At 44.6% G+C, this 27,777-nt stretch overlaps 1 protein-coding gene across 4 annotated transcripts in view; it reads left to right on the forward strand.

The window, feature by feature from the left end:
- The window catches only part of igsf9ba (immunoglobulin superfamily, member 9Ba), a 76,728-nt gene that overhangs the window by 34,584 nt on the left and 14,367 nt on the right, over nucleotides 1-27,777 (forward strand). For all 4 annotated transcript variants that reach the window (XM_030109086.1, XM_030109087.1, XM_030109088.1 and 1 more), the window contains exons 4-13: nucleotides 7,030-7,181; nucleotides 15,935-16,052; nucleotides 18,427-18,568; nucleotides 20,993-21,138; nucleotides 22,680-22,822; nucleotides 22,920-23,060; nucleotides 23,172-23,291; nucleotides 23,373-23,523; nucleotides 25,313-25,436; nucleotides 26,363-26,538. In XM_030109086.1, the coding sequence (XP_029964946.1) occupies nucleotides 7,030-7,181; nucleotides 15,935-16,052; nucleotides 18,427-18,568; nucleotides 20,993-21,138; nucleotides 22,680-22,822; nucleotides 22,920-23,060; nucleotides 23,172-23,291; nucleotides 23,373-23,523; nucleotides 25,313-25,436; nucleotides 26,363-26,538 (1,413 nt within the window). The remainder of the gene's footprint in view (nucleotides 1-7,029; nucleotides 7,182-15,934; nucleotides 16,053-18,426; nucleotides 18,569-20,992; nucleotides 21,139-22,679; nucleotides 22,823-22,919; nucleotides 23,061-23,171; nucleotides 23,292-23,372; nucleotides 23,524-25,312; nucleotides 25,437-26,362; nucleotides 26,539-27,777) is intronic.

The raw sequence follows: 27,777 nt of genomic DNA on the forward strand, positions 1-27,777 counted from the left end.
GCCACATTCACCATGCACAGCCCGAGCTGACGCCAACAATCACTCAGTCACTCAGTGCCAAGAAACTGGGGGGAGGGCGAAACGCAGCTTTCACCTACGGAGGGTACAGACCAACAGCAGTTGTGTCTCTAATGGTGGGCAGCACCATAAGCCAGAGGAAGGGCGCAACGCAACCCATGCTGACTGTCCCCAAGCTCACTCTGACGGGATCAGTGTCAATACGCTGAAAGAAGGGAGCGCCAATGCGGCCTGTACTGCTAAAGCTAACAGCTAACCGCACTGCTAATAGCCGCGGTTGGCCTCGATCAGCTGAGGGAAGAGCGCAAATGTGGTTCTCGACCAGCAACTAATGCTAGCACAAACCGTGTGCCAACGATCAGGCTCGAAACCAATAAGTCGGGAGAAGAGCGCACGAACGGTGCCTCCACTGACAAAGTCGCTAACAAAGCTAACACTAGCTGTGTCGCTAACCAGCTAAACTAGGTACCACTAAGCTGTTCAGAGGACGCACAAACAGCGCCTCTGCCAGCAGTTGCCGAGCTAACACCCACCGGTTGGGCAAACAGCCACAGTGGGGCCCAATAAGCCAGTGAAGTAGCACAACACGGCCTTACAGGCAGCGATTAGGCTAATTCTTCTTTGAAGTTTTATTCAGAAAATAATTAACTGGTAAAATAGCAACCTGGCTAATCAATATCATAACTCCTCATGAGTTGCAGCTTCACTCAGAGCTGACCTGCAGCTCTTCAAGGTGTATCCTCAGTTCGGTTTGAAGACGATTCTGCTTCCCACAGTCCTCCTTTTTTCAAAACACGGAGGGCGTGAGAGGCTGGTTACAGGAGGATTGATTATGGTGAGTTTGAGGCGTTTCCGGCAGCGATCGTTCGTGACAGTCTGGGAGCTTTCAAACTGATGACCGGGCGGAAAAGAAATCTGCACCTTTGCATTTCCCAGGAATGCCCCAGTGGCTCGGACAATCCTGTGTGAAGTGTGTGTCTTCACATTGTTGCAGAGCGTCGGAGACAATGATGCCTTTGTGTTTTGTGACTTCAGGCCCAGTATCTGTTTCACGTGAGGAATGCTGCTCAGGAAGATACTGCAGCTTTTAAACTTGCAGATGCTCAACACAGCTGCAGCACATCTGTATTATCACATTGATGCTGCTTTTGTAATTAGTTAATATGAAGGATGACATTTTCTAAAAGGCTTTGAAGAAGAAGGAGATATCAGGGCTAAAAGTGCTGATTTACTTGCGTCTCAGGTTTTGAACTAATCCTCTGTGTTGGTAGGGAGAAAGACTTTACTGTCAAGCTCATTCACATGTATATTTTTGGTCTGTGAACTTATGAGAGCTGTGTGAAACTCATGCATATTCGATTTTATCCTGCATATGTTTCACAATGGCTGCAATTCTCCCCTTTGAATAACGATTGCAATTCGCCGCATTGAAAATATCCTGTAAAGAACCATTTATGAAGTCTGTCGTGCTGCATAATCACTGTAGCGCTAAAGGAGAATCTGCTGAGCTGTACAAATGACGATCATCAGTGTTTTCTTTTGTGTGTGCCGATATGTGTCCGTCCTCCACGTTCTGTAGCTTCTTGTCGTCGTTACGCGAGGACGCGTTGTTGAGTGCAGTTCAATGATCTGCTTAAGAGCTGGACAGGGTGGGTGGGGTGGTGGGGGTGGGGGTGGGGGTTGTGGGGGTCATACACCCCCGCTGAGTGTCACCTGCACTCTCTCGTGGTGTTTGGAGTCTGCAAATGTCTGTAGGCGGGTGCGTATGAATGTCTTGTTGTGTAGGCATACTGCGTCCCTGTAGCCACCTCATCAATACCCCCCCCCCCCCCCCCCCCCCCCCCCCCCCCCCACCCCCACCCCTACAGTCCTGACAGGCCTCTCAACACAAACTGAGCAGCTCAGGCTGCAGCACAACTAGTAATATCTCTGAATGTCACATATATTTGGCATTTCCAATGACGGCGTTTTACGCGACCTGGTGTTGGCGTGTGATTTTGTGGGGATGCGGCCGCGCCTGCGAGACATGTGCGAGCAGGTGGAAGCGTTTAAATGCTGCAAATATTTAGCTTTCCCGTGGAAGCCATGTAAATAATCGGCAATCATTTTATGGAAATATCAAAAGCCGCTTGTGTGTCTAGACGTCTAACTAGGGGAAGCTGTGACGAAGACTTTCTGCTACTGTCGCCCTCTAAATGAGAGTCTGTGTGGGAAGCAGGTGCCATTTTCGTCTGGCGTCCGCAGAGACACTAAGGACACTCATTTCCTTTTGGCCGTTGGTATTTGCATACACTCCTCCTTTGAGTTCCTGTGTACTGCCCTCCACTTCCTGCCAAGTGGACAGGGAATTCATGCCCACTCAGTGGCAGGTGTCAGATGGCAAGGCCTTGTGCCCGAAAAAGACACTAAGACCTCTCTCTCTCTCTCTCTCTCTCTCTCCCTCCCTCCTCTTCTTCCCCTGCTCTTCTTCCCCAGCATCAGCAAGCTTTTTCACAGATCAAACAGAAATGTGCCGTCACATCATCTTGTACACCTGACTTTAAGCCGGCCGGACAAAGGCGGCCATGGAAGATCAGACGTTGTCACTGTGTGGCTGTGTTGGTGACAGCCTGGCATTTAGGCCCCGTTTGGTTGACCCTACTGGGGTCTGAATGCCATCGCATTCATCCATCAGCTCCATGTTTTCCTCCTGTCCGTCTCTGTCAGCCGCCGCTCTGTCTAGAGAAGCTCAGTCAATGTGAACACGTATTATCCACTCCAGCGTTTAAATCTTATTTTCTCACAGGATATTAAACTGTCCTCAGATTGTATTTTACTAAATGTAATCGCCTACAGGAGGCAGAATCAGGGCTTCATCGTTTTTATGTTAATCTATCTCTAAGCAACTGAATCAGGTCAGCTGGACTTGGTTGTGTCTTTTAGTATTTATATTACTCCACTGATCAGTTCATGATCTGGTTCATTTCATGACTGAACTGGATAATCATGTATGTATGGCATGATTACATATCCCCACTTCTGCTGAATCACTTTCAGTCACATCAAACAATGTGCATTTCTGTCTTTCTGTTTCCACAGAATCTCCGAGTTACCATCGGCATTGATATTGTTTCACTGATAACAGTGTGGTTTTTACTGCATATTGGACAGCAACGAGTGGTTTTAATTTACGATGAAATCAACTTTTAGTTGAATCAGCAAAGCTTCGTCCATTTGAATCCACATGCAAACTGCTGAAATAGACCATTTTAAATTTGATGGCAGCAAAACATCTCAAATAGGTCGAGGCAACAACAGTTTATTGTAAGATTACATGAGGGGTTGTTACAACATTATCAAACGTTACAGAGAGGATTTCAGTTGACTTTATGGTGACTCTCTCCGGTAACAAATATCAACTTCATAAAACACTCTCTGAAAATCTTGAACTTATCTTTCCTGATCTTGAATGTCTCAGCGTAATCTCTTCATAATAAGATAGAGCGGACGTGAAGGGTTCGGACTCCGGAGGAGAGAGCAGAGCGGCTCTCTCGTCTCTCTCGTCTCTCGGTCACGGTTTGCTCTCAAACGTTTTATGATGTGAAATCAATGGGAAATGTGTACTCTGTGTAGCCGTATTCTCTCCGGGGCCGGGATGAGAAAAGAAAAAACCAAGCGCGGGACTAAAAATGATACAAACACGCTGTTGGGTTGGCGAGCAAATAGCAGGAGAACGCGAAGCTGGTGAGAAGCGGCTGAAGCTGGCGGGCCATCTGCTGATGTGCTGGTGGTCAGCAGGACAACAGCAGGAGAGTGGGATCGTCAAGCCTCTCTTCATGTATAGAAATGTCGAAGAGAAGCCGTAAGTAGGCCGAGAGTTTTAACGCTCGGCTTACTTTTTTTTTTTTTCTTTGTAGAGCAACTCCCTGGTTTCCCGAACACGGTGACACTCGCTGTGTGACGAGCCGTACCTGACGGCACCAAACAAATCCCCGGTCGACCCAGCGCACCCGCCGCGGCAGTCAGCAGGCTTTTTCACGTCAGCTGATGTTTGCTCCCTCGAGAGAAATCATCCGAATCTGGAATTCCAATTAAAAGCAACGCTCTTACACGCCACCGCAGTTATGTTTTTGTGGGTCGATGATGTTACACCAAACACAAGGAAGCAAGGAAAATGTAACCTGTGACTGACTCTGACTGCAACAACATGAAGTTAAAGGGGCCCCATCGTGTAAAATGGACTTTTATGAGCTTTTATCATAGTTAGTATGTGATTACTTCATAGAAACTTCAGTTAAGTCAGCTGTTTGTTGAAAACACAGCATGTAAAATTGCTAGTTTTTCATAATATAGAGGCACTCTGTCATGCTAGGAGGGCTATTATTGACTGGTGGTGACTTTTGCAAGCATGACACAGCTCCTTTAACGTAGCAAGTAATTTTAGTAACTTTCGGATTCTTTTCATATCAACAATATAAATAAAGTGATGAGAGTACAGGAGACTTATCACTTACTCAGCGGATTTTTTTTTAAAGAAACATTTTATTACCTCCGCCAAGGAGGTTATGCAATCACGTCGGCTTGTTGGTTTGTTGGTTTGTTAGCAACATTCTGGAAAAAGTTATTGCAATGAAACTTTGTGGAAAGGTGGGTCTTGGGCTACCTTAGAATCCATTAAATTGTGGTGATGATCTGGATCACTGTCTGGATCCAGGAATGTTTTAAAGGGTTCTTTATCATTGAGAGATAGGGCAGTCTTTGACATAGTTGGGCATAACTCAACAATAAATGACAAGGGGGCTTAGGAAAAAATTACAGTGTAAGTTCTTCAATGACTCTAACAGATCAGCTGCTGATCCAGATCACGGAAGTATTCCGTGATCTGGATCCAGAACAGACAAAAACAGGGGGATTCCGGAGTGTCAGTCACTGTGAGGCAACACATTGAGATATGAACATGTAGCAAACAGCTTTCTCCCTTACATTGTTTGTGTTGGGGAGAAATAAAATGTTTTTTATCATATATGCTGTTCTTATTGTTGTTGGTGACTGATTTGAGCTGTGGCGGAGGTCTGCGCTCTCTGACTGCCACATTCTAGTTCGATCTGAAACACTGCTGTTTCTAGCATGATATTCTCATATGTATGTGTTTTCATTACATAAGCAAAGGCACCCGCTTGCGTCCTGGCATCCTAGCTACATTGTTTTCACCACTTCCACCGTCGCAGTTTTGCAGTACAAACAGACACTGTCCTCAAAACGTTGTTGTGTAAATACGAAACTTCCCTGAAACGAAAACAAAAAAACAATGTCTTTTTAATTCACTTGAATCGTCATGGTTTAACGGGGCTCAGGAATAATAAAACAAAAGGTCAAATAAAGAAGAAAAAGTATTGATTGTCCATTGTTTTCTAAAAAAATGCAATGACATTGAAGACTCATTGAGACCATAAAGTTGGAATTTAAGTAAAAAGTTGTTTGGTAAAGTGTTTGGCGTCATTAGAATAGATGCAGTGAAAGACGGGTGACAATCGATCCGTCTTATATTAAAAGCACTATCACATCTCGGAACAACTGCACAAGACTGTCTCCTAATCACTAAAATGAGGCATTATGATCCGTTTAATGTGGCTGTTGACCCATCAGCCGCACGAGCGAGGGACGCATAAATCAGTGGTGCGTTTTATGAGGAACTCCATTAATCTGCTGTATCATATAATGTAATGGGCGTTCGGAGTGAGAGGGCAGCGGAGACGGGCAGATGTCTAAATGTGCTAATTGGGCGATTTGTTTACTCCATGCCAGGTGCTTGTGTGCAGTCTGAAGCGTGGCAGCACTCCCAGCGGCGAGCAGTGACCCACTTGTATGGCAGCGCCTTTTTTTTTTGTGTGTTTCTATTTAACTAAACACAGCGCCACTATTTATAATCAACATATTACAGTGGAGCTGTGGAAGCAGCTGGCTGCAGGAGCTACAGTTTAGTGGCCTTCAACAGCTCCCCCGGGGCTGCCGGGGAAGTTCAGGGACTCCAGGAGACGCTGCAAAGTGGTTTCCAAGGATTTACAGGAAAAAAAAAAAATGTAAGCAGAGTTTGAGGAGGGGATCGGCCGGGTGCACACCCACTCTGCAGCTGCTGCGCAAAGCTGAGGCTCCGCACCACTGTCCAAGTAACAGCGGTTGAACTAAGCTGGATGGAGGATGGAGATACCACCTCCATCACTAAAATACACACGTCCTGCATGTAGTCTCACTTCAGACAACAAGAGTAGATGAATAAAAAACAATCCTTAAAAACATGATAAAGATATCAATAAGACAGGTGTAGGATGACCAGGGTTTAACTTCTACTTTAAGTGTCTCAAAATCGCAGAAATGATAGTTTTTGTTGCTTTGCTTTGAATTCCTCTGACTTGGTTCAAACATGACCATAAAAATGTTAAACACTATATTCAACAAATGTCAAGTCAGTCACACTATTGTATTTTATTCTTGTCCTTTGCAAGTAGCCCTATAAATTATTGTACTTAAGTACTATTTTTTTTTTAAATTGTAGCAACTGGAATTCCTAATAAGTAGGATTTCAATCAATACATCTGATTTATCATAAATTCCCGCCTCAGACGACGTTTTACTGACTTTAAAGTCACAGAAGTGACAAAAAATCTTCCATGAAGTCAGAAGATGAAATTTTTCACACTGAAAACTATTTCCATGTGTGCCAGTTGGAAGATTAAAAACTGTAGTAGACAACATTGATGATATTTATTGATTTTTTTTTTTTTTTTTTTTTTTTTATGAAGCCTTCTCTGTGTGACCTAATGGTAGTTTTGGTAAAGAAAAGGTCGTGTTGTGTTTTTCTGTTCAACGCCGGGTCGATGAAATCACCAGCCCTTCTGTGAACCACTTGGGGTGATTTGCCCAATCGGCCATGATGAGCATTAATTAAAGATCCATTATTTGCACTCTGGAACTGAGCTGTTGACCCTAAGCTGTCACTGTCATTTCAAAAAGCTCTCCTCCTTCTCTCCACAGCCCCGCCTTCATTTACAGCAACACCGCCTCAGTATGTGGAGGCCAAAGAAGGAGGAAGCACCCTGCTCAGCTGCTCTGCCCAGGGAAACCCCAAACCAATGATCAGCTGGCTGAGAGAGGGGGAGGAACTCGCAACCAACGCTAAATACTCGGTGAGAACGCCACCAGTACAAACAATGTGACGGGTCCCTTCCTGCTGTACGGCTGCTTGAGCCGGGCTTCTGCACAGATGGCGTCATTCACCAAGTCCATCTGCACTGGAAGTATGTTTCAGGACATGTTTCTCTCCAACTCACGTCAATTTATTTTGTGCATTTCCTGCAGGAGGATGGATTTTAGAAAATAAAAATCCAGCTCATGGCTGTGTCTGCCTTTAAAATCCATTGAAATGGAGAACGTTAAATCGATTTTACTGAAATTATAGCTTTCTTCTCTAATAGTGACCTCTCCCATTCAAGGTACTGCCGCACCATCCAGTTCATGTAATCTACATCCTGCAAACAATACAAATGTCAACAGCATAGGTTTAGCAATAGTGAGAGTATGAAACAAGCTCATTTCTGTCTGTCTGATCAAGTGGTTAAAAACTGGAGCTATTTGGTTAATTAAGTGAGAAATGTGTGATTAATGTGTAGTGACTTATGTCTGCTCCTGCTGTGTGTTTAGTGAAAATGGGAAACACACCATGAATCACTTAAACCAGGCAACTCTCATTACTTTCAGATTATTTTTCCACATTTCCACATCGAGATCGAGCGCTTTGACCACGAGGATATTTGAGCATTGTGGCAGTAATGAGAACTGTATGTCTGAAATTCAAGTTTATTAAGTCCTCACACATGCGAGAGCTGTACGATATTGGTCCGATTTTAGTCAGAGAGACCAGTTTCAGAAGCCATTTTTCTTGATTATTGTGTTTTTGTGTTTCTGATGATGATGTTGAAACGATGAAGTGAAACAGGGAAGCAGGCCTCATATTAATTTGTGTTCTTGATGTTGCTTTAGAGCGCTTTTTGTGGCACAGTAATTAGAAGCAAGTGATATCTGGTTGACATGTGGCTAAACTGACCTTCCTCCTCCCGTCAGCTGGCATCCGACAAGTAGGTTTTAGTAAATTGGCTCCGTGGATGGAAACAAGCCGACTGTTGTCTGTCTCACACAGTATTAAGAGCAGCCAGTGGCAGCACGCCTCGCTTTCTTCACTCGTCTTTGTTGTTGGGTGAAGCCTGGTTTTGTGAATAGACTCCAAAACGCAGACAGGCTGATGTCACGAGGAGATATTTCTGGCCCGGTCTCAGCACGGTTTGATTGCAACAAAACATCCCGGCTGCAGAAAGCAACAGCAATAAACGTCGGCTTCACGCCGCACAGCATCAGAGATGTGCAGCGGAGTCTCAGGCGATGATGCACTGCAGCCGCGGGAGGTCGCGTGTTCACTCAGAGGTGGAAACGTCACGTCGTCACCTGCGGATAATCTGCTCTCACCGTACTATCAAACACACACTCCTCCCTCCCACACGTCTCTCAACTTCTCCACCTTCACATCTGGGATTCGTCAGAAGTTCGGCGTGTGAAAGTTGGAATTACAGGTTAATTTGAACAAAAGAATAAATTCCAAGTTTTTGAAAACAGCAGATTGTGTGCAGTGTATTCAGCACAACATGAGGTACAGCAGAAGTTTTGAAAAGTAAAACCTCTTGAGTATTGCTATGATACTCTAATGATGAAACAACAACTCATAGACTGAGTTTATTATGTTGTGTAGCTGCAACATTTATTTTTTTTTACTAAGATTTGAACTTAAATTGCATTGTGCCTCTGAATTCTGGCCTTTTCCCTGCAGGGTTGATGCTCTCCTTAAAGGATAAATGGAAACATGATCCGTCCAAAAATGACCTTATTAACTTGGCCTTACCTGTTTGTGGCCTTACAGCAGACCTTCCTCTGTTGAAATTGGCGTGTTGTTGTTCACAGAGTGAAACGTGATCATTCTTTCATCGTAGACCAGGCAGTGTAAATTATGGTTTGATTGATGGGAAATGTGCCACTTTGTCACTGTTGTATGATTGGGTTATTTACCACAAGCCCTGTGCTTCATTCACTGTTCACTTTACGTGTGTCTCTCTGTTGTGTATCTTAAAATATCCCCACCCAGTTGACATAGTTCCTTCTCAGCGGGGGGCGCTAGCGGCTCAGCAGGATTTACTAACTCTACACAAAATTGGACGAAGAGAAGACTTTAACAAATCCTTGGTGTCATGACAGTTTCATTTCTTCTTTATAATTCACATTTTATGCAGGATTTCCCTCTGCTGTGATAAGTTATTCGGATGTGATGGTGTTTTATCATCGTTTTAGGAATCTCTGTTTTTCCCCACACCTTCACTCCTGTATGTCCGCTGCAGTCGTTACCCGTGTGATAAAGTGGAGGAAGTGACAGCAGCTTCTCTCTCTCTCTTTTATTTTTGGCCTTTGCTTGGCTCCTCCGTCTATCCCCCCACTGCCTCTTTCTTTTTAACACAATTCTCCCAGTTAGCGATTAGATAACTCCGATGCATTACAAACCACTTTTCTACATCAGTATTCAGTCGGTTCCTACAATAATGATACACTCAGAAGGAAAATCTCTGGTGAGAGCCAAAGGCCATATTTCACTGGGCTCACTTTGCATTTGTCAGCTTTCCTCATCTTTTCAACTGTTATTTCTGTTTTTGTGAAGTGTGAGCGCAGAACACTTCTGGAAATGCTGCCAGTGGTGAAGATCTGGTTTTAAGGCGATGGTAACAATTCGGTGGAGGTTTTGATGTTCGCAGGAGGAGAATGAGAAACTTGTGAGGATTAAAGGATGAGTGCGGTTTATACAGTTTTCACGTTGTTTATAGAATGAAGTACAACAATATACTCACCCAGAAGGCTTTTCTGATCCGAACAGTGCTTTGGGAGAAATTTAGATCCAAAATCGAGCGGCGCACATCCCTATACTGTTAGCAGACGGGGCATCGGTGACGCCGCTCGTAAAACGGCTTTAATCGTCCAAAACCTCAATAGTTTCACCAATATTTCATCACGGTCCGCTCACGCCTGTCCTCCACCACAGCCCGGTGTCGTGAGATATATATGCAGATATATGTTCGATTTGAATTTACTACTTGGCGTCCACGCGTATCTAGACGCCTACATCTAGATATCTATGTCTGTTTGTCTAGGCGGGAGCCGCAGTGTTGTTGTATGTGTGTGTTTTTTCGACTGCTGATCCTAACGCATGTTTCTGATACCTGCTCTTGGAATGAACGTCCTCACGCTGCCAAACGCCTCTGGACTTCTTTCAAGCATATTACAGATAAATGTTTCGGTTGTTTTGTTGACCTCTGAACTGAAAGCTTTGTTTACGGCTGCCGCGCCATGCGCAGTACGGCTCATTGTTTCTTCGGGGCAACCTGAGGCTACACACGGTGCTTTTGCTAAAGAGAAAATCATTCAAAGTTCTCGTCCACAACATCTTCATCCGAAAGATATTCGTCCATTTTACACTAAACTGGAAAGAAAAGCAGAGCAGATGAAAAATGGAAGTTTGTTCTGAGCGCACACTTCCTCAAATTCTATCTCTGACCCTCAGACAAAGAAGACAGGATAAATTCAGTCACGCCGAATTGTGCCTCGTACTTCCCTTTATTGAACCAGAATTTGTGTTGAAAGGGATATGTACTTTATTTTGCGTGTTTTCAGTTCCTGAAGGAGGTCCAGCGGGCAGAAAGGTCGAGCCGGCAAAACACGCAATTTAACTTTCACTTTCATTTTTGTGATATTTGCGCTCCTTACTTCAGCTTGTCCCTTATACCGGCCTTTTCCTCGTGATTTTTCTGATAATTCGGCCGAGTTCAATGGCAAATAATGAGGAATGGACCGTGTTTCACCGCTAAAAGCGCCGTGGCCTGTGTGCTTTTTTTGACACTCAGCTGGAGCACGGTGGGTATGGGGGGACAGGGGGGCGTTAACGCCTGATAAAATGTTTGTCGACGTTATGGAAGCAGTTAATAACACGTTAACATACCCAGCCCTAAATAAAACACATTTGATAGATGTCTGTGCTTCCATTTAAAAGCTGCCTTTGAATGATCGGGACTCTATGGCTGTATCTCTGTCGCATCACGTGATGCACTTTGCACCAATGTGGTTCCTTCTTTCATTGAAAAAACCTGATGCTCCATCGGCTCAGCTGGACTCGGGAGGAGGATAAAAAAGGTGAAAGCAGTGAATTACAGAACTGCACCTCATATTATTATAACGGCGTTGTATTGCTGGGAAAAGTAATTGGTTCGATTTCTCATTAATAAAAACTAACGTTTATTTTAACGCAGTTACTCCCATCGCTGGTTGTAATTGGGGTTAGAATCAGGAAAAACTCTTCCCAGTATTTTGTGCAATCTGGACGACAACGAATATTCCATTTTCATGAAGGTCCTGTCGTCCATCAGTCGCAGTCATCCATGGGTCCCATTAATAAATCCACCTTCTCACACCTGTGTGTGAATGTCAAGTCTGCATCTACTATTGCACAAACCTTTCAACCTCAGCTGTGAAGTTCAGGGTTCAGTTATAAGGCTGTGAGGTGTTTTACAGCAGTGGGAAAGCACAATGAAGACAGGGAGAGCATGCATGAAAGAGAGACAGAGCAGGCATGAGGGTATGTTTGCTCGCTCACATACTCAGATCCATGGAGACGTCATGGAGAACGGGAGGAATGTGACAGACGGGGTTAGCGAGAAGCAGGAATCCTCCTCCTCTCTTTGCTTTTCTTCATTACTTTCTTTTTTCATACCCACAGAAAATAAAAGACAAAGCCACTGAATAAAAAAACAAACCCTTGAGACGTTAGAAGATGGAAACCCAGCTGGGATTATATGGGACCTTTCAAAAATCACAAACGACAAAAGTACAAGCAGCAGAACCACGGCGGCGTCCCGCTGTTTCAGGACTGCGCGTCGATCTGTTTGGATGTGTGAGTGAAGTGTGTGTGACAGAAAAGTGAGATCCTGCCTTCATCTCACGCCTCACCATATCTACCGCAGACGTCCTCCTCCTGCTCGTGTTTGATCCTCCCTCCTCCCTCGTCTTGGACGGAGCTCAGAGCGGATTGGAGCAGGCGGATGACCACCGCGTGGCGTCACGTCCTGTTAAGGTTACTGTCCTGAGCAGCGACTTCATCCAGCTGAGATTGGAGTCTTTGACTTTTTCAGATTTGCTGCAACATCAAATCCCAGGATTTGAAAACAAACTGGACCAGCCCCCCCAAAAAAACCAGCCATAAACTGCATGCATGGCTTCTTCTGGCTCGCCGGTAATGGCACAGTGGCATAAAAACTCTATGTGTGATCCAATGTGTTTGTACTCAGCTTGTATTTTGACGGACGGACTTTCTTTTTAACCATTGAGAGCCAGTTTTCTCCAGGGCCGTGTTCTTTGTTCACGGTTTTATAAAGCAAATTGCACTCACTCACTTCACTTACCAGATGTATGAATGAGCTAAAACACCAGTTTTGTGTTTGAACCACACCGTAGTGCCGAGATCTGCTTTTCAAATGGTCCATCTATCTGGTGTGAACTCAGGTGCTTTGCTAGCATAAATGGACGTCAGTTCAGCATTTCGACAAAACCTGATCTTAATCGGACCAAGTCAACACGTCCAAAACGTGCTTATTTCCCCACATCTCAGTCTTTAAAGGGGCTGTATCATGCAAAATTCATTTTTTGTATGTTGTAACCTTGTTATATAGTTATGTACTCACCAAAAACACCCCCTGCGTGTTTGAGCTTTCCTCGTGTTTCTGCTGCTCAGAGAGGCAGCCCCTCCCGCACCCGTGAAAACGCTCTGTTTCCCATGTTCACGTCACACGGTGAAGATGGCTCCCCTGAGCGCGCGTTTTCTGAGCGTTTTCTCTTTCGGGTTTCAGAATTAGCCCCAGAAAATCTTTTATTTCCACACAAAATGACCTTTCCTTAGCGCCAAAAATAAACTATTACCATGTTAATGCCATTTCTAGGGGTTGGACTAGCTAAAAAAGCATGAAACAGCCCCTTTAATATCTTCCTTTTTGTCTTCTTACGCTGAAACTTTAAGTGCTGCTAACAGACACGGGTAAACCTGCTGTTCATTGTTCACACACCAGAAGCTGATTTCAGTCATTTGCATCACTTCCACAAAGTTCACCTCTGAATCTCACCTTTTATTTTCACATGTCGATGCAGCACATCACCCGAGATCCCACGGTGCCGATTAATGTGCTCAGGTTGTTGCTGCTCAAGCCGTCAGAAACATTTTGTTCTCTTCAGGCTAAAAAAAAATTAAATTAATAAAAATTCAGGGGAGTTGGGTCAGGTTACTGTTTCATATCAGAAAATCCAGGCAGAGCAGCAGCAGTCCTGTTTTGATCACTCAGGTGAGAGTGATTGGGTTCCCGGTACGCCTCAGAAACTGACTGAACGGGATGTTAATGCCAGTTTGCGGCGAGTTTTTGCTGCTCAGGTTTTAAAGTGAAGTTTTCACCCCTGATGCAAGACGGACTCTTTTTAATTCACATGGTGACGGCAGTTGGGCCTGCCTGCGCCTTTGAAGACATCTCATATGTGAAAACTGTGATCAGGTGAGAGCTGCTCGTGTGGCCTGGTTTCTCTGCGTGGAAGGCTTTAGGTTCTGCGTGGAGAGGAGGGTGTCAGATCCCCTCTTTGGTTGAGCTTTGTTCTCACAGTTGAGTCCTGTCCTGAGGAGTCATCTCCTCGTGCCCACGTTGTTGTATTTTCTCAGTGTGTTCTGTGCACTCCTCAGTGTGATGCTGGACCCTCAATTCTGGGAATCACTCTCCCCAGTAACGCTCAATCCCTGGACTCTTAAATCTCATCTGGAAAAAACATTGATTTAAACAAGCAGATTCATTTTAACCAATGTGGCTCTGCTGCAGATCCCTGGATGTTTTGTTATGTTGTCGATCTAATCAGGCTTATGCAGGGACTAATACTGACTGCTGCCACGCTGTGCACTTGCAGTACTCTCCGTTTTTGAAGGGTAGTGTTTTCCCTCTTTACATGGAGAAGCAAGAATCAAAATAATGACAACATGATACAACCTGAAACAGATAGGAAAGGAAAACAAATCTTCAGAACTGTTGAAATGGCAGAAGGAAAACATAGCAGCAGGACGATGGCAGTCCTGTGCTCCCTGTTTTCCTCTCTGTCTTCCTCTGGTCTGTTTTGGATTTGGTGAACGGCCACTGCTCATAAAAGGTCCTCACATGCTCCTCATTCCTCTTTGTCTGTTGGAACATCATCAGACTGAAGATGGGAGCTCCCGATCACTCCCAGCTTCAGCTGGATTGATTAGAGGGCGGTCGGTTTGGGTCGGTTTCCTGTGAATGAACTCAATGTTGAAGGGTCAAAACGTTGTTCTGAAATCTTGAAGCAAGTCCAGCTGAAATCCTGGCACTAAGTGGATTTACTGATCCGCCAGTCACTCCACTGAACAATAAATCTTTATGTATGTGATTTTAAGATCCTGCTACTTTCTCTTTGTACTAACTGAAATGAATTTCCGGACCTCGCTGTGATTCCTCACAGCACGTTGGAGATGAGTTTACACTCGCAGCGCTCAGCACGCCGCCAGTTTGCAGTGTTTACAACAGCGACGCACAAAGTGTGATCCTGCGATAGACGGACTGCTGCTGCCGATGAGGACGATGATGAGGACGATGAAGAAGCGGTTTGCCAGCAGACTCGCACAAGTTGAAAGCTGCTCGGGTTGGTCTACTCGTGGCCTCGCTCGGCTCTGAGATATTGGAGAGGAGCATGAATAGGGTGGATTCTGCGGGCGCAGCAGATCGGCCCTCGGCTGTGTGAATGGACAGACTACAGCTGTGTGTGACTTGAATGGACAGAGCCTCCAGCAACCTGTTGTATAATTTATGAGGGTGTTTCTATTAGGCTTGTTTAATGTGTTTCCTCGCCACTTATTGGTTCTCATCAGAGGCTGTACACAGCGGCGCGCAGCAACGCGGCTTTGGACGTTTCCACGGTTACCGTATGCAGACCTGGAGTCAACTAAAGTGGGAAACATCGATGTATTTTTTTCTGAGAGAAGACTCACACTCCAAACTTACTTCAGGAGCGGGAGTGTCGTGTCTTTTTGATCTGCAGTCGATAAGCACTGAAAAGAGTAAGAATTTAAGGGACTGTGCCAGAGTGCTTAAATGTTTTTAATACTTTTAAATCTGCTGTCAGTGCATGAGCAGAATGTAGATTAATTTATCCATGATTCACGGTGTATCGGGTAGGTGGAGTGCAGGATCATCTGTCGGACACTGTATAAATAAAACTGAATTTAAAAAAGACGCTTTCCATGAAAATATATGTGAAGTGTCTACAAAATGTGAATAAATTACATGAAAGTGTGTCAGCAGGTAAATCATTTGATGACTGTTGGATTAATTGATTTTTATCAGACAAATTATCTGATCCATCTGCAGATAAACTGGTTATTAAAGGTTGATCAAATAAAAACTTAAAATAGTAACGCTTTAATGAATCAAGGTGACGCCAGTATTTATTATTCCAATTTCAGTAATGCACGTCAAATCTAGATGATTTCTAGGATTGTTAACAATAATTAAGGTTAAATTCATTCATAAATTATCTTTAGTCATAATTTAGCCATCTTTAGACCAACTCATAACCACCCTGTGGAATTAGTCATCTTTAAGAAGAAGCTCAGTAGAATTAAAACGGAAAAGTTTTAAAGGATCCACTGTTTGTTTTTAATTGTACTCGTTTCAGTTGAGTTTTAAACATTAAACGTTACAGTATTTGCATATTTTGTGGAGCATTCGGGGGGATGCTAACCTGCTGGGTTTACCTGCAGGTCCACGACGGCACTCTCACCATCCTGGGCATCACCAGAGACGACCGAGGGGCGTACACCTGCCGAGCCTACAGCGACCAGGGAGAGGTGCTGCACACCACCCGCCTGCTGGTGCAAGGTAATACCTCCAAGTAGGACACACACATCTGCACAGATCGCCCCGTTTGGAAATGAAACATGTAGCCGAGTTTCATTATTTATACTCACAGGCAAATCCATGCAGCTCCCTGATGTACTGCTGTTTGTAACATACCTTGTGGGTCTGCAGCAGGCAGTCGATAGCTCAGTCTGGGCGTGTGTGTGTGTGTGTGTGTGTGTGTGTGCGCCTGTGCACAGCCACAGTGTGTGTGTACAACACTCTCCGTCTGCGAGAACGCCACTGTCTGTCTCCGGTCCATTAACCAGGCTCTCTGCTAGACACAGATCAGATAGATGGTTGTGATACCAGCCTGCAGTTCCTCCGGCTCTCCTGATGCAGCGGGGCTTTGGGGAGCCAGCACTGTGTATTTAACAAGCGGCTGAGCGTCTTGGTTTCATGGTCGAGTTGGCGAAAGGTCTGTTTCCATGCTCGGCTTCAGCACGCAGCAATTACGTTCGTCTTTCTTGAGGGTGGAGTTGACGTGGGCTCACTCACTGCAGACAGTAAACCGGTTGTTACCTATAGCGAACCCCTCGTGCACGGGACGCAACTTCAAGACTTCAGGCCTGCACCTTCCTGCAGCAGGTTGAGTGATGAGGGACAAATACGTTCCTCCGCTGGCTGAACGTGCAAAACTCTGCACAGCAGCAATAAAGAAAAACCACAAAGATTTGAGGTAAAAGTCTGAATATTAAAGAAAAGATGAATGGCTGATGGCAGCAGAACGCAGGCAGACACCCGAGTCGGTCTCTCAGACGCTCGTTCCGGTGATCTGTTTTTAATTGTTTGAGGAGACGCCCCCGCGCAGCGCCGCCGCTCGTCCCACCTGACGTATAAAGCTGCGGGGAAAAGAAGCAGAGGGCCTGTATCTGGGCCCGCTCATAAAAGACAGCTTACCTTTCATGGCTTCTGCCGGTTTATTGAGAGTTAAGAGCGAAGCCGGAGCGCCTCGGGGGATTGAGAGGTTGCGATGTGAAGCACGCATGAGCTGCAACACCCACTACTATTAAGGTTACAGCAGCTGGCTGCTCACTGTATTTTACATCACGGCGCGGCCGCGTCTTGTAAATAATACTTGGCGTGTGCTTTTTGTCACCGTGATGCGTCCCTGAGAGAGAAAAGGCCGACATTTACAAAGTGGAGGCTGTTGCACAGGAGAGCAGCTGCTGTCCTGGATCACATGAGTTAGATGGCTGCGGATGATTAATGCAGCTCATAAAGTAGCCAATGAGTCAACTAAATCTTAATCTTCTCACCCAGCTAATCAGCCAGTTTCGCCATTAATTTTTGTCATTCATTTGTTTATGATTATGTTCTCAGAAAGCTATTGGAGACCAAATTTAGAGCTAAAGCAGAAAGAGATTCATCGGAGATGCCATTTCAGTCATATCTCTACTCAAACTGTTTTATAATAAACTCAACTTTTATCAGGAGTCCAGTGGCTCATAAACTGGGGAACATTTCACAGCACATTTTCTCAGAAATGAACCTGAACTTCAGAAACTGGCAGAGACCATAACCAGAGCAGAGGCAGAGTCATTGTCATAGTCAGTGATTGTTTTAGGAAAAAGGTTCCAGATTCGTCTCTCATCAAACTGCTGCATGTATAAATCAACATTTTCACAGCAATTGAAAAATGAGTCTGTGTTAGTTATGTGTCCTTTGTAGCTGCTTTGTTGGCATTTTTTGCCTTGAATTCATGAGCTGAAAGTATGACAGTGGACCTGGAGCATTATAGTTTAATTTCATGAAGTGGATGATGCCTAAACATTGTGATTTGTAACGCCAAACTAACTGATGTACAACAAAAGCCGTTTCTTTTTGGTTCAGCACCTCAAACAGCGTCACATCTTTTTACACATAGTTTAAAGGTGCTGTAGGCAGGATTTTGCTAGTCAATGCTAATTTTTCTGTGTTTTCTTTGGATTAAATGTCAGAGTATCCATTGATAATCCTTTAGGAGTGTAGCATAATTGCACTACCGCGAGGGCGCAGCGTTTCCATCTGTCTCTGTTCTGAGCTGAAAAGGAATCTCGACAGCTCCAGGTATCTTTGACCAATCAGAAGAGCCCCTGAGGCTTTAACCATGATTGGTCGAGGGGCGTTCATTGTACGTTCTTGTGGGAGGGGCTTAACTTGCGTAAGGGCGTGATGTCAGAGAAAACAGGACAGGATTGGCTGCGCTGGATTTCAAATCGCCATCTTAGATGGGTCAAATCGCCATCTTGCTTAGGTAACCCTAAGCAAGATGGCGGAGATGCGGAATCCTGCCGACAGCACCTTTAAATGCTAAATGTTTTGACGTCTCTGTTCTTGCTGCTGACCCTGGTGTTGTGCTCCTCGTCTCTTTCAGGTCCTCCGTTCATCGTCTCGCCACCTGAAAACATCACTGTAAACATATCCCAAAATGCACTCTTCACCTGCCAGGCGGAGGCGTATCCCGGCAACCTGACCTACACCTGGTTCTGGGAGGAGGACAACGTCTACTTCAAGAAGTAAAGTTATGATCGAGTTCACTTCTGTGCTGTAGCTGCAGTCAAATGAGATGAGATGACCGCCGTGTGTGTCCGAGCAGTGTGTGTGTGTGTGTGTGTGTGTGTGTGTGTGTGTGTGTGTGTGTGTGTGTGTGTGTGTGTGTGTGTGTGTGTGTGTGATGGCACGCCGCGGCCCCGGGGGCAGTCACAGCGGTCCCGCCGGGGTTCCTTCTGCAGCGTGCCAGCCGAGTTAGTGCGGTCTGACGGGAACGTCACATGACTCAGGCCTTGTGTCGTGATGAGGCGCTCATGCGGCGATGATCCGCAGCGTCGCCGGGACCTCCGCGGCCCCCCGGAGCGAGGCTTCAGAGTCTGAGAGGGGTTTTACAGCCAACCAGTGACAGACAGGACAAGTGGGAAGAGGAGAAGTGAGCGAGGCTCCGACTGGCCTTTAGAACAAGTGTCTGAGGGACTTCAGTCCAGAGCGCCGCTTTAATGCCACTCTTCATTTCATGCTCGGTTGCTGAGACATGTTGCAGTGATAACATGGAGATTTAAAGCATTTCTCTCGAAGTAGCACAGCTTTTATTAAGAGGTTGTATGCTGAGCTGTAGGTACATGTTGGTATGTGTGTGTGTGTGTGTGTGTGTGTGTGTGTGTGTGTGTGTGTGTGTGTGTGTGTGTGTGAGTGTGTGTGTTGTGTATCTAATTTGCTAAGAAATGTAACAATGGGATATTTTTTTGGTTGGAGTGTCTTTTCCCAGCGTTCTTATTTCTAATAGTTTCTCTAGAAAATTATGATAGCAAGGGCAAATTGACAAAATGCTCAAAGTTCATGAGTCTACAATTAACTTGTGGAATTTTATTAAAATATTAAATAAAGGTAAATGGAAGAAGTGACAGCTGGTGTAAATTTGGTCACGAGAAAGAGCACTGGCTCAAACCACAAGGAAAATAACATCATCCACTTCAGCTTTTTTATTTACTGCAGATCATATCATTATTGCAATCAGATATTATTACACTTATTATTTCACTTTATATAAAATAAAATAGAATAAAATAAAATAAAAAAACATATTTATGGCTGTAACACAAGGCGCCAACAGCGAGTGTAAATGCTCCAGTGATTCAGAGCCTGTATATAAAAGTGAATTTGGTTTTTGAAAGTAAAAAACACTCCAGCAGCTTTGTTCCAGTCCCTTTTATTCTCTGAAGGTCACCACAGTCTATAAGCTACAAAATCCTACTTAACATGAAGCAAACTCTGATCTGCTGTTATTAGTGGTATGAGGCGTTTTCTTAGCTGGCGCCCCGTGACTTTTATTTGTGGATTTTGTTATCAGTTTTTCTTTTCTTTTCTTTTTTTTTTTTTTTTTTGTCAAATTGAGACTTGTTTATAGTAACAGGTATGATTGATATCTCCCTCCACCAGCATGTCTTCTCTGCATTTGTGCCGTCAGTTTAGTAATCATGCGGTTTGTTGCACTTTTCTGCAAGATTTCAGCAAATATCTGAAAAATGACCTTTGTAGTGCTGTGGCTTGTCAGACCAATCATGTCTCATATTTTGGAAATTGTCTTGCATGTAGAGAGGGTGGGGAACTGATTGTGATTCACATAAAACTTAAACAAATAATGCAACTAAAACATTGCAAATGACCTCTTTTGCTGAAATGTTTCCTTTTTGTGGCATTTATTCAATAAGTAGGTAGATCTGCTTTCTTACCTCTCAGCTCAGCTCCGTGTCAGTTTTCCCATGGAGACCAATAAAAGCTTTTAAAGTGAAGTCTGATAATAATAGTTATTTGTAGAGTACTTTCAAGGGTACTCAGAGATATTTAATGACAAAAAGTAAAGAGCCGCAGGCAACAGACGGCACAGGATGCTGAGTTAAATAATCATTGCTGGGGCAGCGTGTGCTACGCATTAATAAACTGAGGAGGGATTTTGATTCAGCTTTTTTCCAGAAGTGGTTATAGTGTCTAAACAGTATCTTCTGTGACTGACAAGCAGACAAACTAAAAAAACATGACATTAAAATTTGAATTAAAGTAGGATTTTACTTGAAAGTGTTGTATGTTCATAAAAATATTTTTATATTTTTTATTTGCTTTAAAATAAATGGGCTCAATATGTGCTGCTGTGTTTGATTCAGATGGTGTCGAGGGGGGAAACACGAGGGCTGCACCATTTGGTGATGATGGCAATTAGCAGATTTATTTGAGTGTGCTGCTCGGGTCTGTACTCGGTGTTCCTTGGACGCCTCTCAGCTGGCTGCTGGTTGACTCTCTGCTGCTCTCTTATGGCACCTTGATGTAATTTAGCACAAGAGGAAGGAAAAGGGGGGAAAAAAAAAGAAAGGATGGAGCCAACATGTGTGTGTGTATGTGTGTGTGTGTGTGTGTGTATGTGCTTCAGCAGAACCTCTGTGTCTCCTTCGCAGTGATCTGAAGCTCCGAGTGCGCATCCTCATCGACGGCACCCTCATCATCTTCCGGGTCAAGCCGGAGGATGCCGGGAAGTACACCTGCAGTCCGAGCAACAGCCTCGGCATCTCGCCGTCAGCATCAGCCTACCTGACTGTTCAGTGTGAGTGTTACCATGGCAACAAAGTGCAGGGGGGAGGGGCGGGTACAGCCGCCGCTACAGCGAGCTGCGCGGTGGAGACGGCAGCAGCAGCAGTATGGAGGCTGTAGTATTTGGCAGCGCCGCTCCGCAGCTGCAACGTAAAGCCCCCGTCTTGAATTTCAAGGTCACGCCGTTTTCCTCGTCCGGCACAGCGAACATTTCCACATAGCCTCAGCACCCCTCGCCTGCGCACAAAGATGGAGACAGACTCCATTTTTCTCGGTTTCTTTTGATTCAGGCCCTTTCAATACGAAAAGGAAAACACGCCGCTCGCCGCTCATGCACGGGGAACGTGCATGAGCGTCGACTGATGAGAGCGCAGCGCCACTCCCCGCCATACGACGTTTCATCCCCAGCCCTCTGCGTTCAGCTAATTTGCTCCCAAGTTGCTGCCGGCCATTGATTACTGTGCTCCAGTATGGGAGAGCGAGCGAGGGGGGTGCACAGCGCTGCAGGCTCGGGTTTTATCACTGGCTTCAAACGCAGCGTCCTGGGCGACACGTGGAAAACACGCCCTGGCTTTTTAAGGACTCTAAAATCCCTGAGACTCACTGGAAGCACCGACACTGCATGTTAGCCCTGCAGAGCGTGCTCACTGAGGTACAGTGTGTGTTCAGTACAGAACTGAACATCTTAACCTGAGGGACCCGTGAATCTGTTGAAGGACATTGTTATACTTTAAGACTTTAAACTCAGTATAAAGATACACAGTTATATCAATTATACAGTCAGCTCTCTAGCAAAATGATGTAAAGCTACATTAAAAACAAGTTTTACTGTTAAAACCTCACTAACTCAATGGAGTACGGTTATTATTTACAGCAGAAGTAATCAATCGCATTGTTTTCATTTTAAGCACAGTTTTTCTAAATTGGAGAAATATAGGATAATTCCACAAACACATTACTACCTATTTCTATCGTTAGCCCAACTGTTTCTTTCCTTGCTTGTCTTTTCTGCTTCTCTTTATTAGTAGTGATGGGAAATTTTCCCAAGTGGCTCCTAGATAAATACTTATTAGAACTTATTATAACAGATGTGTGTTGTCTTTATCTGCTGGTATACTCAACAGAGTGCAACAAACAGCAAATGTTAAATATAAAGATGGTATAAAAATGGAAAATGGACTACACTGTGTTTTTTACACTGCTACAGCAGGGTGTAAAGCACCTTACACTGCATTATCACATTCACCCAGTCACACACACATTCGCTCGCCAGTTCCTCAATAAAGCACTGCAGTGGCAACAGCAATGATGTGTTTTTGTGTGCATCTACCTTCTTATAACCACATTAATACCAACAACTCAAAATGTTCCTGAATGCATTTGTGGAATTGTATTTATTCAAACTTTTCTCAAAGTAAAGAAGTTGAATCGGTAGATAAGTTATACCGAAGTCTCTTTATGGAGTTACTTCATTCAACCGTCGACAAAGAGTCAAAACACGTGAACATGTTTGCACTGGAGCTTCCTCTAACCCCGATCCCCCTTCACCTGCAGATCCTGCCCGAGTGATCAACATGCCCCCGGTCATCTACGTCCCACGGAAACTGCCAGGCATCATCCGCTGCCCGGTGGACGCCAACCCGCCCGTGACATCAGTGAAGTGGGAGAAAGACGGATATCCGCTCAGAGTGGAGAAGGTCCCTCAGCCACAGCTTCATGCTGCACGTTGAAACATGTTAAAAACTCTTCAGTATGAGCCTGACAGTGGCCTGTCCCGCCCTGCTCTCCCTGCAGTACCCCGGTTGGAGCCTGTTGCCTGATGGAAGCATCCGGGTGGCGGAGGCTACAGAAGACTCCCTGGGCACCTACACCTGCGTGCCTTACAACGCCCTGGGTACCATGGGCATGTCCCCCCCTGCCACTTTGGTGCTAAAGGTGCATCGCTGCACACTGTCTTTCTTTCACTTCCTCCCCACTTTTGCTTTCGGATCTTTCGTAACTGGTGTGTGTGTGTGTGTGTGTGTGTGTGTGTGTGTCTTCGTGCAGGATCCCCCTTACTTTAACGTTCGGCCTGGGGGGGAGTACCGTCAGGAGGCGGGGAGAGAATTAGTAATCCCCTGTGCTGCTTCTGGAGACCCTGATATACCAACCATCAGCTGGAGAAAGGTGCCGCCCGCTGTCTCGCGCCTCCTCGGAGCGCTCGCCGCCTCGGTCTGCGCCTAACCCTGGTTTTCCTGTCCGTTGAAGGTGGGGAAGCCGAGCAGGAGTAAGCACAACATCCTACCCAGCGGCAGCTTACAGTTTCTGTCCCTCAGCAAGGAGGACCACGGGGAGTGGGAGTGTGTAGCCACCAACGTGGTGACGAGCATCACTGCCAGCACGCGTATCCTAGTCATCGGTACAAACCGCCGGCACGGCGCCTGCCGCCTGCTCCGCCTCCTCCACCGACCTTCCCCGGTCACCTCCAGTCCCAGTGATTTGCATGAGGCACAAGTGACCCTCGTCCTTCAAACTCCATCGCCTCTTCCCTATTTCCCCCCGGGCATCATTAAAATTTAATTTGATCTTATCTGGAATAGCTTTATACCGTCAATTTAAAGCCCGGCTCTGTGAGTACAGTGAGCCCGATCCGCCGTCTGCTGCAGACGCTGGTCTGAGGAGTCAGTGGACCAAGGACGTCTTTTTACTCGCAGATTGATTGACTGAAGTGTTGACAAAGACAATCAGGGTCATAAAGTTAACTGAAGGTGCAGATGTCCAGCGAGAGGCCGTCCTTTGGTTTTATTCATTTAGAACATAAAGGAGCTGCAACACAAATTGACCCATTCAGATTTTAATAACCAACCATGTTACTTTAATGTTTTTAAAGCCCTTTTTATAATCAAGGCATCCTTGGACTCTGATTGATATTGTTGCTCTAATTATGCCTTTTCCTGCCTTTAGACACAGTCTTTACAGCTCAGCCACAGATTTCTCCAAATCTTCAGTAGATTTACAGCCTATTTCAAGAGCCTAGTTTAGTCTTTAGGAATAAAACTCAACTGAAAATCTCTTTTGAAATATAAATTGCCCACTGAAAGTGGAATAATACAATGGAAACATTGAGTAAATAAAGTTTATCAGCTTTTATTTCCAGAAATGAGACATCAGTTTGTTTAACAGTTGCAGCCTCTTTACAAATAAGAGAAAAAGATGTGTCAGAAATGTGTCTGTTGAAAAAAACACGTTTTTCTTTCTTTAGAGACACTTAAATTTCACATATAATGAAAATCCGAACTAAGAAAGTGAATTGGAAGTTGTGAGAATCGTGTTAGTTTGACCCTCACAGATGGAGACGGTGAAGAATGGAGGAAAAAGGAAAAGTTGATGCGTGGAACCTAATATGACTTTATGAGAGGCTAATTTTAGGTCAAATAAGTGGGGTTGCCTCAGACGAGGAAACACAACTGAGAACAGAACATGTTAAATAGAATTATTCAGATTAGATTAGATCATATAAACCTTAAGTGATTCTTTTCCCTCAGGGCTGAACACAGAAGTAGAGAGAAATAACAACCGCCCCCCCTTTACACCAAATTAAATAATGAGTAAGATTAAAAATAAAAGAAGATACAGCACGAAAGCTGAAGCAAAAATATGAGTGTGAGTTCATTTCCAGATCTGAAAGCGGTCTTCAGACTTAAAGCTCATTTTGCTCCCATCTTTAATCAAAGCAGACCGTCTATAATCTGCCTCTGAGCTGCCAGCAGGTCAGCAGGTCGCCGTTCTGGTGTCGCACAGCTGGCAGCGCCGCGCCGGCCGCCGTGCGACCGACCCCGAGCCGGCAGGTGTCACGGATATCCGTGCACCTCAGCCCGGGCTCCGGTCTCGCTCTCATCCCGGGGAGACTGTCGCTGGCGGCGGGCCACGCCGCACAGCTGTGGAGCTGCAGACAGAACGCCGCTGCTGCTGAACTCCGCCTCCGCACGGCAGAGAGCTGCTGCAGGAGCGCTCTTCCCCAGGAAGGATTAAAAAAAGACTCTGTCACATATTTATAAAGAGAATAAAAGCTCATAAACTCAGATTTTAAGTGAATTTAAGCCATGGTTGCAGAACTGAGTGATTCCCTGAGGGTCAGGTGTGTATTCCCACTGTGTGTGTGTGTGTGTGTGTGTGTGTGTGTGTGTGTGTGTGTCTGCACCACTCAGGCACCAGCCCGCACGCTCCCGGCAACATCCACGTCCTGCCCTCCACCACTTCCGCCAACGTGTCCTGGGAACCGGGCTACGACGGCGGCTTCGAGCAGACGTTCTCCGTGTGGTACGGTCCAGTGTGAGTGCTCTCCGCTTCACTTCCCATCGATGGCGGCCGGCCGCAGACACACTCGCCGGACAGTGTCAGTCTAGTTTGACAGGCCCCTCTTCGCTGACTGAGGATTACATTTTTTTTTTTAAAACAGGAAAGAAATTCAATCAGAAGCTCAAAGCAGAAGTGTTTTGACAGCAGATCTCTCGGGGTATTTAGCAGAAGTGAGCGGGTGCATAATTCATGGCGTGCACTGGGAGTGTAAAGAGAGTGTCGCTGCACCAACATCCCACCCAGCATCACACACGCCGTCAGAACACAGGTTGCTTCATTAGGTTTTTAACATGTGAGGAAAAGAGATAATGGACTGTCCACATCATTATTAACATGAGACAGTGTCACAAATAATAAATTTCATACTGTACAGACCGCCGTATCATGACTTCATACACTAAAAGTACAAAAAACATGGACAAAATAAGACAGTTTAAAGTAATGAAATTGTATAATTATAGAAAGTGAATAAATAAATATGTATAGAAGTGAAGATGTAAGAATAAATCAAGTAATTAATTTCTTTTTTAATGTTTTCTCACTCAAAAAAATTCACTCTTCTGCTAAATAGTAATAGTTGATGGCACTTCTAGATGCAAATCTAAAATCACTATTATCAGAGTTATATTGATCTTCACCACTTTTTTTTGTTGCAAAACTTGACTCACAGTTTGTGCAGGTTTAAAATAGACTGTTGCAAATGAAGTGGATGATACGATGGAGTGGAGTCACTGATTGAACTCCACGAGCAAGAGAAAGTAGATTCTCAGGCGTAATATAAATAATGAATTCTTCAGTTCTTCTCCTTTAAATGAGCCGCAGCCTGGTGTTTCGGCCTCGTTTCACCGTTTCTCATCCATCCTCCCGACAGTAATCCATCTCCCTATTTCTGTGCGCAGGTCAAAGAGAATGGACTTCGGTCCTCACGACTGGCACTCCATGCCGGTTTCTGGTGCTCAGACCTGGCTGCTGGTGCCGGGCCTGGAGCCGGGGACGGAGTACCAGTTCAGTGTGTTGGCGCAGAACAAGCTGGGCACCGGCCCCTTCAGTGAAGTTGTGACAGTCAACACTGCAGGTGGGCGCCGCTCCGGCCGTCTCCCTCTTCTGCTTTCTGACTTCAGAGTCGAGCCTCCGAGACACTTTTTATTTTTAGAACATGGTGGGCATGAAGCACACTGCCCTCTAGTGATGTTTAAATTAACGTATGTCAGGGTGGAACTCAGCGCTCTCATCGGGAGGAGGGGAGGAGGAAAAACATCCAGCCGAAAATCAGTCTCCTGTCTTCTTCTCTTCTGGTCTTTTAGGATAATTATTCAAAGATCCAAATCAGACTCAGGGTTTTATGGGATTTCTGTACCTTGGAGATGCTCCTCTCAGGCCACGTTCACTCTGACACAATGTTTTTAGATGAATCTGAAGAGGAGCAGACGAACATTCAAGGCTCAGAAACACATCAGTCCCTCCTGGAAGATCATCATGTAGCATCTGAAAAAAGAAAAAAAACAATTTTCTAATAAAATCAGGTTTAAAAGTTTTTTTTGAAGATGAATGCGGTGAAGCACAGAAGTCCAGGTGCTGAGGATAATGCTAATATTCGAGAGCTGTTTGGGAGAATGATGCTTAATGACCCTCTGTATGTGAATGTGAACATTTTATTAATCAGAAAACTACTTTGCCATGTTTTATTCCCATTTCAAAGCAGTATTATAGATAGAAAGTTAATATTTCCACAATACCATGAACAACAATTAAATGATGCTGATCTAAATGTGCACAAACAATATATGTGATGTTTTTCTACCTCATCAATCCCTCATATTTATAAAAACAGATCAGACTCACATTTGTCGATGTTTTTGGTGATTTTAAAGTCAGCAACATAAAAAGTGTAATTTTTTAAATGAAAAAGTCTTTGTTTTTTTTTTTTCTTATTGAGCAAGGTCACTTCTTCATCTTTTCTGGTTTCTTTAAAACTGACCGTTGCTGGATGTTAACAGCTATGAACGCTGTGTTTTTGAAGGAAATAATTTAGTTTCTGAAGGGAATCAATTAATCAATCAATACAGCAACGACACAATAATTCTAAAAACCTTTTAACGACATCAAGTGAGAAATTCATTCTGTTAATTTTGAGATTTATTTTAATCATGCTGTAAATTTAGTCAGTTTTGGACGTTTTTTTTTTTACATTTATTTGGGTAATGCTGTCTCTAAAACATCTCAAACCTTAATAGTTAGCCTTGAAATATTCTCCTGAGTGTTAAAATTCTGAAATATTTCAATGAGCTCTTTCCAAAAAATCCCAACAGCGTTA

Source organism: Salarias fasciatus, chromosome 14, assembly GCF_902148845.1.
Source record: "Salarias fasciatus chromosome 14, fSalaFa1.1, whole genome shotgun sequence".
In the NCBI taxonomy this organism is placed as follows: domain Eukaryota; kingdom Metazoa; phylum Chordata; class Actinopteri; order Blenniiformes; family Blenniidae; genus Salarias; species Salarias fasciatus.